The following is a 16304-nucleotide window of genomic DNA, read 5'->3' as shown; positions in this document are numbered from 1 at the left end:
GTCTCTAAACTAAAACTAAAAAACGACAGCTTTGAGCTTGTTGAATCTGTGAGTTCACACCTGTGCGGAGCTACTTGCTGAGCCTGCATCATCTGACGTCCTAATGATGCCGCACCAGTTCGGATTCAGGTTGATATCTGCTCGAGTCCACATAGTCGGAGCGAATTTCTCAAATCCGCACCTGTCTATCGAGTGACTGAACTGCCTGTATCTCACCTGATGCAAAGCCAATTTCAGCACAGAAATCGCTGAAAATATTTAATTTTTCATTGAGTAATGTTAGGATGATGCAGGAATATTAAACAACGTTGTGAAGCTTATCATATTCTATAACATGCAAAGGGATTTATTATTAGATGAATAAAACTGCAGATACTATATATAAAACAGAAAATCCCATAAACAGCAGGTCAGAGCGCAGAGTTATGATTTCACCAGAATTAGTTTTTATTTGGATTTACCATTAGATTGTGTTAATGTCACGAATCACTGATACAGGGAGAGGCAGCAAGGATATTATTGTGATTTAATTTTCTTATTCCTTGTTCCTGGAGGACTGTTGATATTATGGAAGTACAGGGGTGGGCTCTGGGGTGGGGCGATGGTGCTGAGTAGAGGCGGTGCCCTTGGTGCTAAGTGTTTCTCCATTGGTTCACCGAACCTGATGCTGGGTCCGGCTGAAGAGCCGATTGGTCAGCGGGCTCCGAGTGGCTTGTAATCAAGGCCGGGAAAGCGCGGGTGAGGAGGAAGCGAAAGATTCCAACTTCATACAACCTCTCAATGTATTAGAAACACGCAAGGCAGAATTGGCCTCTGTCAGTCTGATCTGGGGGGGAGGGGAGGGATACGATGCCTTCCGATTTTTCTGCAATACACGTTAACCAGTGCAAACACACACACTGACACACCGCTCGGTTAGTTGCGTTCGATCTCATCTGCAAGTCAAGTCAAGCCAGCCTCTCGTTTCTATCGCGCTGTGTCTTTCCCCGTTCAGGTCTTCGGGTACTGGACGCAGTGTCGCCCCACGGCCAGGCGGGGAATAGTGTCATGCTGCCCAAAGCCGAGGCAGAATCCATTGGCATTGCACGATCGCATGGGGAACGGATGCCCGAAACAATGCACGGTAAGGGAACTGCGGTTTCTTCCGAACTGCTTGGTCAGTTGATCGATTGATCAAACCGGTAAATGTATTCATCTGAAGACACCGAGGTGGGGAGGTGGGGTCTGGGGGCCTGCAACTGATATTGTAACTAAAGCACTTTGAGAGGAATATCAAGGCCGGTCGCTCAAGATGTGTCCAACAATTGAAGTGTTACTAGTGTGGTCCTTAATTATTGTGTACTTAATGAGCTGGGGAAGTACTTGTTCCTATGAAAGGTGCGCAAGAAAAAAAGCGCAACAGTAAGACCCTTCATTGGAGTGAAATAGACACAGGCGCACCAAAGTTGTTGACAGAAAGCGATTGCACACTCGATGTGCGTGAACCCGCAGCACCCTTACTAACAGTTTTGCAGATTATTTTCTTCTCTGCGTTAAACTGGTTTGTGATAAACTAGATCTCTGATGGGGAAAAGGGCCGGGCTCATTTCAGTGAAGATTCCGAACGTTTGTAAAAGCGAGGAGCCGCCGTTTTCGGCGCTGTAATCCCATAGTCAGCTGAGCGTGTTGAGCGGCGGCATACTTGAAACTTGGACAGTTGTTGGATAGTTCTGACGGCCAAGAAAAAAATACACTCGGATCTCACTAAGCAAAAGGCCGTGTAACTCTGAGTGGGTGCAGAGAGGTTCAAGCGTCTTTTTATTCAAAAAGAGACACGGTCCATTTCAAATAAACCGCATAGATAATCATTCCGTGCACTCAGAGCTGAGAAATTGATTTCTACTCGTGGTTTTGACGTTTAAATGAACCTACGAAAGCCTAAGCCAATAGCATGTCGACTTGCGAACCAGGACACGTGCCCTCGCAAACTATTTCTTCTCGTGTTTCTGGAACCAAAAAAAGATTCGGGATTCGATTTTAATTTGTCGTCGATGCGCTTTAACATGAAGAGGAGCGTGTTGCACTTTTTTGCCGACTTTCTTAATAACTGTTCAACGGAAATGACAAGTTAAGGCGCGCTACCTTGTCCTGCTCTCAGATCTGAGCTACCTGTGCTTAATCTTTTGGCTTGTTGAATCGCTGGACGCGACCCCGTTCACGTTTGCCCTCAATTCTCCCTGCGTGTAGGCACAATGCGAGGAAACGATAGTCCAACGCGCGAAAGTGCTGTCTGCTTGGTGAGGTGAGCGGGGCACTTGGAAAACCTGCATTGTGAGCTTCTCCGTTTCAGTATACTGTATCATGCAGCTTCAATGAGTGTCCGTTCACCCGTTTAACAGTGGTGACAAGACGGGGGACCTAAGGGTTTCCTGCTTGCAACCATTAGTGTTCAGCCGCAGCGTGTTTAACTTTCCTTATCCTAAAGTTTGCTTTTCTTAACACTGCTGATGTGTTGTAACACCGACTTCGAATCAGCAACGGAACTCTATCGTCAACGTTCAATTTAAGGAAATCTACACTTTTCCTCCTTTACTCATGCTTCCGATTCATCTGTTTGGAAGTGTGACTTCCAGTATTTTGTGCGCTTCAGCCTCATCACACTGACCGGCAAACGGTGAGGGTCTTTCCTTCCGTCTGCCCGGAATGCTGGGTTTCAGTTCAAGTCCTTGGAATGGAGGAAGGAAACGAGCTGAATTCCATTGAATAGCGAATCTAGAAGCGTCAGGTGTCTGCTCTTTGCGAGGTGCCTGCATTTCTAAACTCGCCAGATGGCCAACCCGATTTTAACCATTGCTAAGTCTTTGCAAAGCACCTGTTTGGGTGGGAGGCACGTGCTCGTGTATGTTATTCCAACCACTTTAATTCAGAATATTACAATAGGCTTATAAATAACGGAGCCCGAAATAGATCCGCTCGCATAGTCCTGGAAATAGCGTTGTAACAACAGGGAGTTTATCGGCTCGTAAAATGACGCGCCACTGCACTAAAGTTCATCCGAGACGGTCCCTTGAACTTAAAAACATAAATGAATGGAAAAATAAAGCACTCGGGCGGATAATAAATCGGGTGGTCACCCATTTCACTCTAGTTCCCGAGTTGAATTTCTACATCCTACCCCAGAGGACTATAGTTACGGGAGACTAAAGTGACTTGGTTAACGTTTGCACTGGTGTTATGGTTTAAGTGCCTAATGCAGGCAGATGAGAATTGCCCTGTAATAAGACACACAATCCGTGGAATTTTCATACTTAGGAGTCCACCAGCAGTGTTTTTTTCTGTTACTCCCAGAAAATGCGCAGTATTAACATTTTACTTCTCGAGAGAGAGAGAGAGAACAAGTTTTAAAAGAATGTGAACTTTTACACCGTCAACACTGCCCGGGGCAGAAGGAAAGGTTTAGACCGTTTACCATCGAACACTTCGGTAATTGCAGAGATGATCGAAATATTTTCTTCCACATTAACATTTCTCACCTCACACCCTGGATGGATGCTTCACGCGCGCCCATTTTTCCAGACATGTTTAGGGAAAATATTATACAAATGCTGTCATGCTTAGGGAAATGTTATCCTCTCACCCAGTACCCAGTTTTCCATCAATGACAATATTAAACATCAAGCCCTCGTTCATTCCGCGGATTTGCGCTGGTTGACGGGGCGTGTGATTAAAACAGAACTCAACCAAGGTTTAAATATATCTTTATAGAAATGCTATACGGCGGATCCTAGACAATTAGCTTCATAATCCAACCAATATGTTTTAAACGTGTGACTTATTTACTCATTGAAATGTCGCATTTAAATTGTTTCACATCACTATTTTTCAATGATAAATGTTAAATTTCACGTGGACAGAATGCCATTTGGAATCCTGCGAGGCGTCCCTGTTGTAGTTGTCAATTATCCTGTGCCCCGATCTGAACCAAATCGCAGACAATCCATGGCAATTGCTGACCTGCAATTAAACTCAGATGACAAATATCTGAGGACAAATATTTACCCCGCCAGAAAGACTCTCGGGGGGCAATTCTTGCGGTAGCTTTGTGGCCTGTGCGACTCTGCTCCGACTTTGGCCGCTTATTTACTCAGAGGGACTAAAAAGGTAAGATTCAGGCAGCTCATAATGAAGGATCTTAAAGATGAGGCTTAAAGGTGAGATTCTGACAGCTTTTAATTGAAAGGTGAAGTCTGGATGGCCGAAATAAATTGTGCCCCAAAACAGAGCTCAATTCACTACATTTTCTGTAATCCGATAGGAGCGAGGTTGCTAAAAAGAATTCTCCCAGTAAACATGGATTTAGCAGTTTGGAGCTTTTGGCAAAATTGAGTGCAGTATCTGTAAGGATTCCATATCAGCAGGGATGAAGTTGTGGGCGCTGAAGTCGTATGCACGGCAGGGATTCCCGAGAACAGGGGTACTGCGTCAAGGTGTGCCAGTATCAATGAGTTGCGCCCAATCGATACTTTTTGCTCTGTAATAGAAGTGTGGCTCATCGCTTTAAATTGGTCAAAGTAAAGTGGTGTAGTCTGTAACTATGCGGTACCAGGCTGGCACCCCGAGCCTGTGTTCTCCATATGGATGACAGCGTTAGCACAAAACCCCACCTACCCCAGCCCATTCCCCGTTTCCTGAAATCCACGTCCCGTGTATCCAGTGAATGCTACAATAACACCCCTCCTGACACACAAAATAATCTCATTGAGCAGCTGTCTGAATTTCTTCTATTATCTCATCCCCATAAAGTTTTCATTCAAAAGTTATTTACATTTTATTGCAGTCACCTATCCGCTGACGCCAAGCACCTAAGTCAGTCTGGGGCCAGAGAACCACACTACTTGCCCGAATTTCAGTTCTTGAAAGTGGCCCGAAATTGACGAGCTTAGTGTTGAGGAAAAAAAGGATACAACAGTTTTAGCAGTCAGTTTCACAAGGTGCGTTACTATTACCTGCACGTTTTGTTTTCCAGCGCCGGCTTTCTATAAATAAAACTGAAAAGATTCCAGCTCCCGTAATGCGGTGGTCATTAGCTGTGCATATTATGGTTACCACAGTCTGTCAGCGAACCCTGTCTTGTGTAATCACCCCCACCCCCTCCACACCTTTCTCTGATGTGTCCTTCAAGGAATAAATTGCTTGTGTGTACACTCCCGCCCAACGCACACCCGCGCATTCTCCGCCCGCCCTCACTGCCAACCATTCCCGATCGATAGCCTGTGAATTTAGCCGAACTGATTTATACCCCAGTGGGGTGTAATTAAAACTACCCCCTCCCTCCCCACCCCGCCACCACCCGCCCACTAACTCGCAGACGCACCAAGTAGTATCTGAAGGAGTGCCGTTTATTTTGTTTCCTCAGCTACCCAGTTTAAGATGATGGAGTATGCCTACGATGAAGATCTGGACGAGCTGTGCCCGGTCTGTGGTGACAAGGTCTCCGGATATCACTACGGGCTTCTCACCTGCGAAAGCTGCAAGGTTAGTTGCGTTGCTCTTTCTCCGGCCATATGTTTTGGGTTAGCCTTCCGCGATCCAAGTCCTTGGCGGCGTGTGTTTAATTCTTCCTCCCATGATTTAATCAAGTTTAACACACTTTTAGTCAAAACTGGGCGCTGCTCTAGCTTGCACAGACGAGAAAGTTGGATCTATTTCATTGCAGCTTCCTCTCGGCCGATTTAGTGACCTTGGGGTGGGAGTAATCTTGTTTACACCAGTTCACAGTCTTCCCTTAAGATGCAGCCAATTCTGGTCCGGTGAAAGCGCGAAACCTCTGCAGGTTTAAAGAGGTGAAGTGAATGAAACGATTCTTGGCGTCCCCGACGTGATATTTACAGGGACAAACTTCCAGCCCGTTGCCAGAATATTGCTGGAATATCGAACAGCTCCGCTGTGATGTTCCATTAAAATACCGGACTGCATCTGTTGCTGACCTTGTGCACATATAAATCCCGACAAATGCCAGCCCATCGCTGTGCTCTACCCAGCAGAGCGTTCGTATCGCTCGCTAGAGATGCCATTTGCTTTCTAACTCAGGCAATCGCCCTTAAATAAAACTCTTTAAGTGACGAGGTGCCCCCCACCTCGGTATCATGGTGGGAGAACCGGCCGCGCTTTTAATGAGTGCTCTACAGAAGAGCCGCCTCAAGGGAAAGGTGAAACTTGCGCCTCACGGCAATGTGACTCCCCTTCTCCCCTCTCGTTTCTTTTAAGGGTTTCTTCAAGCGCACAGTTCAAAATAACAAAAGGTACACGTGTATAGAAAACCAGACCTGTCCGATCGACAAAACCCAGAGGAAGAGATGTCCCTATTGCCGCTTTCAGAAATGCCTCAATGTCGGGATGAAGTTAGAAGGTAAGGCCCATCAGAACTAACTTGGGGCTGCTGCCTCGTAATGCCTCGTCGGTCGGAGCTTTTAACCTGCATTTAAAATGATACCGTCAGGGTATATTGAACATGAAGACATCAAAGCGGGACAGGCATTTATTTCGTTTTCCTCTTACAGTAAATACGCGTTGGTGCTTAAATTGTAGTGTAAACTCATCTCTTCCCCTTCCCCCCCACTGCATACCCGCTCGATTACATGTACAGACTCCAGCCCGGAGTAAAGTTTTGTTTAAGCAGATCTGAAGCACGCAGAAGGGAGTCGCTCAGAATTACAAATGCGCGGTGTTCGCCAAATTTGAAACTGACGCAGAGAACTCCTGCACAAAAAGCGGATTCTGTGGATGTAAATTAAATAGAGGAAGGAACGGACTGCGGCTCCTTTAATTGAAACGAATAGAAGGGAAGTTCGAGGTCCATAGTACTTCACCCAACGTGTCGGGTGGGGTTACTGACATTAAAACAATCCAGAAGTAACTAACCCTTTCTCTTTCACGTCAAATAAGCAGTTTAGTTTTTTCTTTAAAAAAAGAACAATAACTTTTTCTTTAAAAAAAAGAACAATAACTATAATTGATTCAAATTTCGTGATATCCGCAAATTAGTGATATAAATGGTGGCACGTTATGAAGTGTTCTCACCGACTTCGTAAAATTTTAACGTGTTGTTAAAGGTTATTAGTTGAAAGCAATTAATTGATGTAAAAGATGATTCCTTTTATAACTGTTGTTCAGAACTTCTCAGAGCCATATCTAACCCACCGTACAATATGGTTTCCATCCTTTATAAACAACAGGATTTGGTTAAACTAGTCGCAGCCTCAGAACGCGCTGATTGCGAACCGTGCCGCCTCTGAATTGTGGCTCGCTGACTATTATAGATTAGCCGGCTGTGTTAGCGATCAAATTCCAAGTGTTTGACTATTGCACCGTTTAATTTCAAACAGTACCAGAACGAAAACAGGCGAAGATGTACAGCATGTAGGCGGCGATTGGAGTTGATAGCACTCTTGACTATGAGCCGAGTGGTTCTGGGTTCCAGTCCAATTTCAAAGATTTGATTACTGAAATCCACGTCAGTGTAGTGCTGAAGAGTTACTGTCGAGGTGTAAAATGAAGTCTCCGGCTACTCCAGCCGCTGAAGATAAAAGATTACGGCTGTATTTGAGAGATGAACGATGAGCGAGGTGGGGGTGGGGGCGGGGGAGTTTTGCCTGGTACCCTAACTGATGTCTGGCCATTGCCACATTGTTTTGCGTGGGAGCTTGCCTTGCATAGTCTGGTCGCAGCATTTCTTACAAAGTGATAACTTCAAAAAGTGCCTGGCTGGTTGTAATCTGCTTTGGGAGAGCGAACCGCGCTGTACAAATGCAACGAAAAAATGCTGGAAATATTGGTCAGATCAGACAGCATCTCTGGAGAGAGAGCCAGTGCTAACCTATCAATAACTTCACATGATTTCTGCCTCCCTCTCCACAGAAGCTGCCAGACAGTTTCCCTTCCAAAACTTGACACAATCACCATCCAATGATATCCCTCTGGGCACATCCACTAGGTGAGGGACATCTGGCACCTGTCTGATCTGTTCAATCTGTAAGCTCTATTGCTTTCACTTTGAGTACTGAGAGGCCTTTTTGAAGAGTCTAAAAGCCTCTCTAGTATCCAAAGAGGGTCCCAAAAACACCACACAATTGAAAGATAATTGATTTTGACAGTTATTTCTGAATAATGGAGCCAGAAATTACAGCAATTACTTTTTTAGAAATATTTATTGTCAGATGGAATCAGATCATGAATTTAGTTTATCTAAAATGAAGCTACAATAAATCCTTCTCTTGTCAGCTTCATTAAATAGATTTTGAAAACAGACATGAGAACTGATTTCAAAATCATCCTAAGGTGTCCCCTTCCTTCATCCCTGTGATACCTTGACATCATTTGTCATGCTGGGTCATTTCGTCCCATCTTTTAGTGTCTTGCCACATCAATCCTGCAGGGCATGGTAATGAAATAGTTAAATTATTGGATAAGCAGTTAAGAGTTCTGGACCATTGATCCAGGGATATGACTTTGAATCCCTCCACAGCAGTTGAGGAATTTAACTTCAAGTAAATATGGAATTTTAAGTAAAAATAATCTTGCCAGTAATAATCATGGAACTATGGCATTGTCATAAAAGTCATGTTTTGTGAATATTCCTCAGGGAATTAAGTCCATTATTTTTACTAAGTCTGAGATGTGAACCCAGCTTCACTTATGTGGTTGATTCTTTTTTTTCATTGATGTACTGAACAAAATAAACCCTACTGGCCCTTCAAGCCGTACCACTGAGTAATCCCCTGATTTAATCCTCGCCTAATCACGGAACAATTTGCAATAACCAATTAACCTACCAACTGGCAATCTTTGGACTGTAGGAGGAAACCAGAGCACCAAGGGGAAACTCGTGTGGTCACGGAGAACGTTTCAACTCCTTACAGGCAATGGTGGGAATTGAACCCTAGCAGCCTCTACTGTAAAGCATTTTGCTAACTACTCCAATGCTACCGTGCCATCCAACTGCATCTTTAGTTCAAGGAGAATTAGGGGTAGACAATAAATATCAACTTTACCTGTGACTCAGCATCCAGTGAAATATTTTTAAAATAGCAATAACAATCTAGCATTTTCCCTATTCCAGATCTCCACTACTTTTTTCCATTTCCTTCTTCTTCATCTTAGTATCAAAGTTCAAAGTAAATTTATTATCAAAGTACATATATGTCACCATACGAACCTGAGATTCATTTTTTTTTGTGAGCATATTAGGTAAATCCAGGAAATATAATAGAATCAATGAAAGACCTCACCCCACAGGACAGATAACCAACCAATGTGCAAAAAACAACAAACTGTGCACATGCAAAAAAGAAATAATAATAAATAAAAGAACAATAAATATCAAGAACATGAGATGAAGATTCCTTGAAGGTGAGTCCATAGGTTGTGGCAACAGTTCAGTGATGAGGCGAGTGAAGTTATCCCCTCTGGTTCAAGAGCCTAATGGTGAGGGGTAATAACTGTTCTGGAACCTGGTGGTGTGGGTCCTGAGGCTCCTGTACCTTCTTCCTGACAGCAGCAGAGAGCATGTCCTGGATGGTGGGGGTCCCCAATAATGGATGCCGCTTTCCTATGACAACGGTCCTTGTAGATGTGCTCAGTGGTAAGGAGGGCTTTACCTGTGATGGACTGGGCCATATCTACAACTTTTTATCGGATTTTCCATTCAAGAGCATTGGTGTTTCCATACCAGGCCCTGGTGAACCAGTCAATGTAATTTTCACCATGTATCTATAGAAGTTGGTCAAAAGTTTTAGATGTCATACCAGTTCTTTGCAAACCTCTAAGGAGGTTGAGGCACTGCTGTGCTTTCTTTGTAATTGTACTTACATGCTGGGCCCAGGTCAGATCCTCTGAAATGATAACACCGAGGAATTTAAAGTTGCTGATCCTCTCCATGTCTGATCCCCCTGTTGAGGACTCCAGCTTCCTCCTTCTAAAGTCAATAATCAGCTCTGAAGGGTGGTACCCTTCCACCAGATTTTCCCTCCTATATGCCGATTTGTCAGCACCTCTGATTCAGCCAACAGTAGTGGCGTCATCAGCAAACGTCGATACTATCGAATAAAGTTCCATGCCATTGTATATTATGTAGTACGACTCAGGATTTTTCAAGTTTTCATGTACATTTTGTTGGCCACTAGCTCTACTGGAGAATACAGTTTTGTTGCCCCCGAAGTCTCTAGTTTTGCTCAAATGTGAAAATAAAATGTTTTTACAGTTATATTTAAGTATCATGACAAGAAAATGTGAATAATTTTCAATGCAGGATATATTTTTTTAATTTATCTTTATAAATTACTTTAATTTTACCAAATTTCCTCATCTTTCTGGGCTATATTTCTGTGCATTATGTTTTTCTTGATTCTCATTTCACATTCCTCTACACTTAATTTACATCATTCTATACCAATGCACATTAACCTACATTCTTCAGTTCATTCCCTATTTATATGTAGCATTTGGTAACAATATGTCAACACACAATCTCACTTCATATGACCTTTATAGACTTAAAGAATTAGGAATAACACATATAATGATATCTGAAATCACCGTTGCTAATCAATATGAGTTCTCACTTGTGCTTCAACCTACTATAAAGTTAACAGTAATTTTCTGGCTCCAGTGTAGAGCATTTCTCATGTTGTTTGATCATTTAATCTCATGTACAAATCACTCAAAGATATTTGGAATAATTCTGTCAATGTATAATTAATTGATTCCAACAAAAACAATTTGAAGGAATATTTTTGAGAAATTTCTGCTCTTAAATCTTATATTACTTGAATTATGTAAGGCTTAAATTTCTTGGGTGATCTGCCCTGTTACATTAATATATGGTCAGGATTTCAAGATAGCCTCTGAATTAGCTCTAAATGAGCATTTTCATATCAAAAATGCATGCTACCCCAATTGCAATATGTTTTTATTTAAATTTCTGAAAAAATGGTATCTCAAAACAATTCTTTATATGGTATCTAGCAAATGTAGAATTAATCAATCCTGTGGTCAGTCCAAGAAAAAATAAGTTCCCTTTTTAATAGTCGGAGAAATATTTCACGTTCAGATTTGACCACTAAAACATCCTGAGCAAATATGATACAGAGTTGATTTTTTTTGAAAGAGTATGTACTCTGTGTATTGGTGGTTAATAATGAATGAGTGAACTGTTATTGGGACACAAATGGAAACACTTGACTAGATTTCATGAAGCCAAGAATGTTTTCCCAGAGGAACTCACATTTAGTTACCGATCTGCATTCTACCATGTAGGTTTAGATCTCCCAATATCAAAAGTTCTTGAAGTGGATATGCAAAGCCTAGAATAAATTTTTAATGTGGTACTAATTCCTAAGATGAACCAAAAACCTGATTGCAATCTCAGGTGTACGTCTCAGTGGCCTCAATATGTCACATAGCTGACAAATGTTCCGGTTTTGCCCTGGTCACCAACCGCCTCAGTGAGAACATCTCAGTGGCAGTGAGACCTGCTCATTGCTGACAGACACTACTGTGACAGAGATGATTAAAGTGACTCCCGAGGCATTCTTTGAATTGGATTTGTTTTAATTATTTTTAATTCCAGTGATATTAGAATATACTAAATTGAACCAGGACTCCCATTGAGCTTTTTTTCGCATGGAAAATATTACAGTACAATGGTGCATTGCTACTGTATATCACCATTTAAAGAAAAGGAGGAGGAAAACAGGCAGAAATACAAATGCCATATTGTAAGGAGCTGAAACAGAAATAAAAGAAAAAGAATAGGCACAAGGCAATAGAAAAAAGTGATGCATTTACAAAAGACAAATTAAAAGTTTGAAAGGAACCCCTCATGCAACCTCTACAAAAAGCAACTTTTTTTTATTTTAATGTATTTCTTTTACCCACGCACAGGAAATTTAAAATCATTTAAATGCAGATAAAGTCTGTAAACTGATTTCTAAGGAAGAAGCCTCCATCAATATTGAAACATATGAATCTGATTAATATATTTTATACACAGTTACTGCATACATTAGTGTTCTTTCGTGCCACTGTCCCTTACTACTATTTTGCCTCCATGTTGATCAGTACATTTCATACTTACAGACACACCTATGCAGTCACAAGTGTGTCTGATCTGTTGAGTTGAAATCCGTTCTTCCCTTAGGAAAAATGCAAGCTGTCCTGAAGCATAGTCTAAAGCACAGATTTTCTATGGTATAAAAATTAATATTTTGATTAAAATAATGATCAGCCTGTTAATGGTAAAGTGCCATTCCAGCCAGAGAATATTAAATTCGCATTCTATAAAACGGACTACAGAAACGTAGCCTGTAACCAATGTTCTTGTATTGGTTTTAAAGTGTACAATATTTACTTCCTTATTTCTTTATTATTTTAGAGTAATGATGTCTGAGAAACAATTCAAACACTTACAGATCTTGTATTGCTTTTTTTCAGTCACCCAATAGATTGATTTTTTCTTAATCAACTATGTATTCCACAGCTGTAAGAGCTGATCGCATGCGTGGAGGTCGAAACAAGTTTGGGCCAATGTACAAGAGGGACAGGGCTCTGAAACAGCAGAAGAAAGCTCTGATCAGAGCAAATGGACTTAAGCTAGAAGCCATGACTCAAGTGATGCAAACAATGCCGACAGACCTGACAATATCTTCTGCTATCCAGAACATCCATTCAGCTTCAAAAGGCCTACCTCTAAACCATCCTGCCTTGCCTCCAGCAGACTATGACCGAAGCCCATTTGTCACATCTCCAATTAGTATGGCGATGCCAACTCATGGCAGTCTGCAAGGCTATCAGACCTATAGTCCTTATCCAAGTCGTACTATCAAGTCAGAATATCCCGACCCTTACACTAGCTCGCCAGAATCTCTAATGGGCTACTCTTATATGGACACCTATCCATCCAGCTCTCCATCTAGTATCCCACATCTTATAGTGGAACTCTTGAAGTGTGAACCAGATGAACCGCAAGTGCAGGCGAAGATCCTGGCCTACCTGCAGCAAGAACAGGCAAGCAGGGGAAAACATGAAAAGCTCAACACTTTTGGGCTTATGTGTAAGATGGCAGATCAAACCCTGTTCTCTATTGTTGAATGGGCCCGAAGCAGTATATTCTTCAGAGAACTTAAGGTATGGCAATAATTTTGTATTGTAATTGTATGTCAGCGCATCTGAGAGAAATAGAGAATTGAGGCAGCTATGATATAGTAACAGTGCAACACCCGCATTTTTATCAGGCAAGTTTCTATTTCTAGGAAAGCCATTGTAGTAGATTTCCATCTGTGCCATTTGGGTATAAATTGTCACCTTGGACATGATGCTGCATGGGAAATCAGGAGGTAAAAACTGTGCACCCTTGTAAACAAATGGAACAGGAATCAAAACGAATCGAAATATAAACAGCACCCTATCAATAAATCATAACTCCCGAAACCCGACAACACTAGTTTCCCATTCTGAGATTTATATCAATGTATAATGTATATGGAATAGCTGAAACATGAAGTTAATTTTATAGTTGTATAGTGATAAATTTAAATTTGTTTGTTTGTTTGTTGCCACATCTACTTTTCACTATGGCCATTAAGTGAGAAATATATACATTCTATATTTTACATATTGTCCGCTATCAGACTCAATTCATATTAGAAATAGAATTTGCTTAAGTTAGCTATTAAAAGTCATCACTTCAAAGTGCATAAACAAAATTAGGTGTAAGTTCCCCACTAATAATCAAACTTTCATTACTTTTAAAAATAATGGACATAGATTTTATGTTTGTAAAGAAAAAGTTTTCTAATTAGGATGTTCATTTGAAAAACGAAACATTCTGAAATGTCTGATTTCATATTTTGAGGATAATTTATCATGAGAATTTTCAATTGTGTGGTCCTGAAAAATTCTTAGTTCTAGCTATTTTATATTATTCATGACTGAAGAAAAGTACATTTGAAAAACGGGCATTTTGATATTTTCAACTTTTTGTGCAGAATTGTAGTGCATGAGCAAGACATTCTGTGTGGTCAACATTATAATTTAGTAAACCTTGGAAGTTATGATCTTTCATTCGATTCAGTGCCTATGACTCAGGTCTAACTACAAAAGGAAATCTCCCTGGTCGGCTGCAGAAAGATTGCCACATTAAAATAGCTGTCACGAATGATCAGACTTTCTAGAAAAATTAGTTGTGGATCCTTTTCAAAATAGTGTGTGCTTAAATAATGTAATAAAAGTGTATGTACAGTATATGTAGATAAGGCTTGAATTTTTTGGGGTTAATTTGGGTGGAGGTCTTTATTTCGCCATTACCTTTGGTAAAATTGGGTTGCTAAAACAATTTGGCAACTGCTTCAATTATGATAAATTGCAACTAAATTAATAATAGCCACTAAATAATATCTGCATGTCCAAAGTCATCCATTGCCACTGTATTGTTACCAATCAGTTGTTTTTTAACTACGGAATTACCAAGTCAGGTCTAACACAAGCCTACTTTATGTTCACAAACAATGTAATTGGTCTGTAGTTAATGGACATTATCGCATCATAAAAGTATTAACAACATGGGGATTTATCATTGTAAGGAGCAAGAAACAAATTTTTAAAGTAGATTTTCAGGAGTGCTTTTCAGTAATCATCAAGAAAAAACCTAAAACTTCAGATCCTACATGTATACCGGTTATTTAAACCATTCATTAAACCTCCTTGTGGCTAATCTTTTGGGGGAAACTCTGAACTATTATAGAATGACACAGATGATAAGATACAGGCATCCTGGTTTTACAATTAGTTTTAATGTCTTTGTTTTCAAAATGAAACAGGCTCTGACTCATTATCACTCATTTTAGTCAATATGTGTAACAACAGAGCACATAAGGATATTGCAACAATATGCAGCGGGTGTGTTCTGGTGATTAATGACAGGCTAGCTGTAATTCCAGATCACACCAGATTTTAGTATTTATATATCAAAGCAAGTTTTTTTAAAGTTCTTCCTTGTTAAAAGAACCTAATGATGTTGGCCATGACTCAGGGCATCATTTCCTCAGTTTTGAGTCAGCAGCCATAGGTTCAACTTCTCCGGGGGATCTCCAAGACATAATGTTCAAAGCAAAGTGGTGGAGTACTGTACTGTTCGTGATGTTGCGTGGGGTTTTATCCTTTCGAAAATCAAAGGTCTTTGCTCGTTGTTGTAAGAAGACTTAATTCTTTAAATTCTTGACAATTAAAGGTATTATTTGTCTCCTCCGTAGACCAGATGCCCAAATGACCTTGTGACCCCTCATTGATAATATTTCTTATGTAATGTCTAGTCTCTGATCACGAGTAACAAGAAAATTGCTACTGGATCGTATGATAAGTGATCATCTTTTCAGTGAAATATCATCCCTCAGTTATACAAGTTAGTTTATCATCTGTATAGTTTCCCTACAATAATGAAAAGCTTGAGTTCTTATTTCCCACTTGCACCAGCATTTAAAATATGAATAATAAATCATATTAAAGGCTAAAAGCAATGGACCTCCATACACAGAAGGTAACTGAGTTATATCAAGAAGCATGGGGCAATAGTAACAATACCTCAATCAATTCTCATTGCTGACCCCCATTAATGTGGGCCAGGCAAGATGCCAGAGCTACTTGTACAACTCCTGGAGAGTTCAACATTTGGAAAGGAAGGAAATCTGGCCAGGAATAACTCATATCAACCTCTAGCAGCCTATTAAAGGGAATAGGTGAAATAAAGTTGAAAAGGCCATCAAGAGAATAGCAGATTGCAATGGAAGTGTTAAGAGAAGTCTGTTTAGTTAAACTAGTACAAATGTATGGATAGAAAAATATCACTTTAAGATGAACTCCACTTTAATTCACCCGAACCTTGCATAATATACAAACAGCTGCGTTTCAAGAGGCACTACCCAATGTTTAGCAGCAAGTCAAGAAAAAAATGGCAGCAACACTGACTGCAAAACATCTTTGGGCCCCCGTGTTGCATCACCTGAGTCTGATGTGAATATGTTACATAGGTGCTCACCTGTTTGAAACAGTTTTTCCCATTTGACTAATTAAATAAATCCAGCAGCTGTTTTTTCTTTTGTTGATTCTGTCTCTAATACCCATAAATCAACAAGAACATGTTAAAAATCAGACTTCTCACTCAACTTCTGGCTATTGGATTGCTCATCAGCTCCCTAGGGAGATGGCTGGCTACTTATTAAGGGAAATATATAAAGTAATCTGTGTGCAAGGCATTATCAATGTCAATTTTTCTC

The 16304-nt window shown here is 40.8% G+C and overlaps 1 protein-coding gene across 4 annotated transcripts in view; it reads left to right on the top strand.

Moving 5' to 3' along the window:
- Nucleotides 1-795: 795 nt before the first annotated feature.
- The window catches only part of nr5a2 (nuclear receptor subfamily 5, group A, member 2), a 199350-nt gene continuing 183841 nt past the window's right edge, over nt 796-16304 (top strand). For 3 of the 4 annotated variants that reach the window (XR_011888050.1, XM_072274144.1, XM_072274146.1), the window contains exons 1-4: nt 796-1123; nt 5396-5514; nt 6247-6388; nt 12515-13161. Coding sequence is in view for 3 of the 4 variants with exons in the window: in XM_072274144.1 (XP_072130245.1) it covers nt 1048-1123; nt 5396-5514; nt 6247-6388; nt 12515-13161 (984 nt within the window). In the remaining variant the exon portion in view is untranslated. Of the gene's footprint in view, nt 1124-4816; nt 4971-5395; nt 5515-6246; nt 6389-12514; nt 13162-16304 lie in introns of all 4 variants that reach the window. The other variant, XM_072274145.1, reaches the window with a different exon arrangement.

The sequence above is a fragment of the Mobula birostris genome, chromosome 12, assembly GCF_030028105.1.
Source record: "Mobula birostris isolate sMobBir1 chromosome 12, sMobBir1.hap1, whole genome shotgun sequence".
Taxonomy (NCBI): Eukaryota; Metazoa; Chordata; class Chondrichthyes; order Myliobatiformes; family Myliobatidae; genus Mobula; species Mobula birostris.
This window is presented reverse-complemented; position numbering and strand designations above follow the sequence as displayed.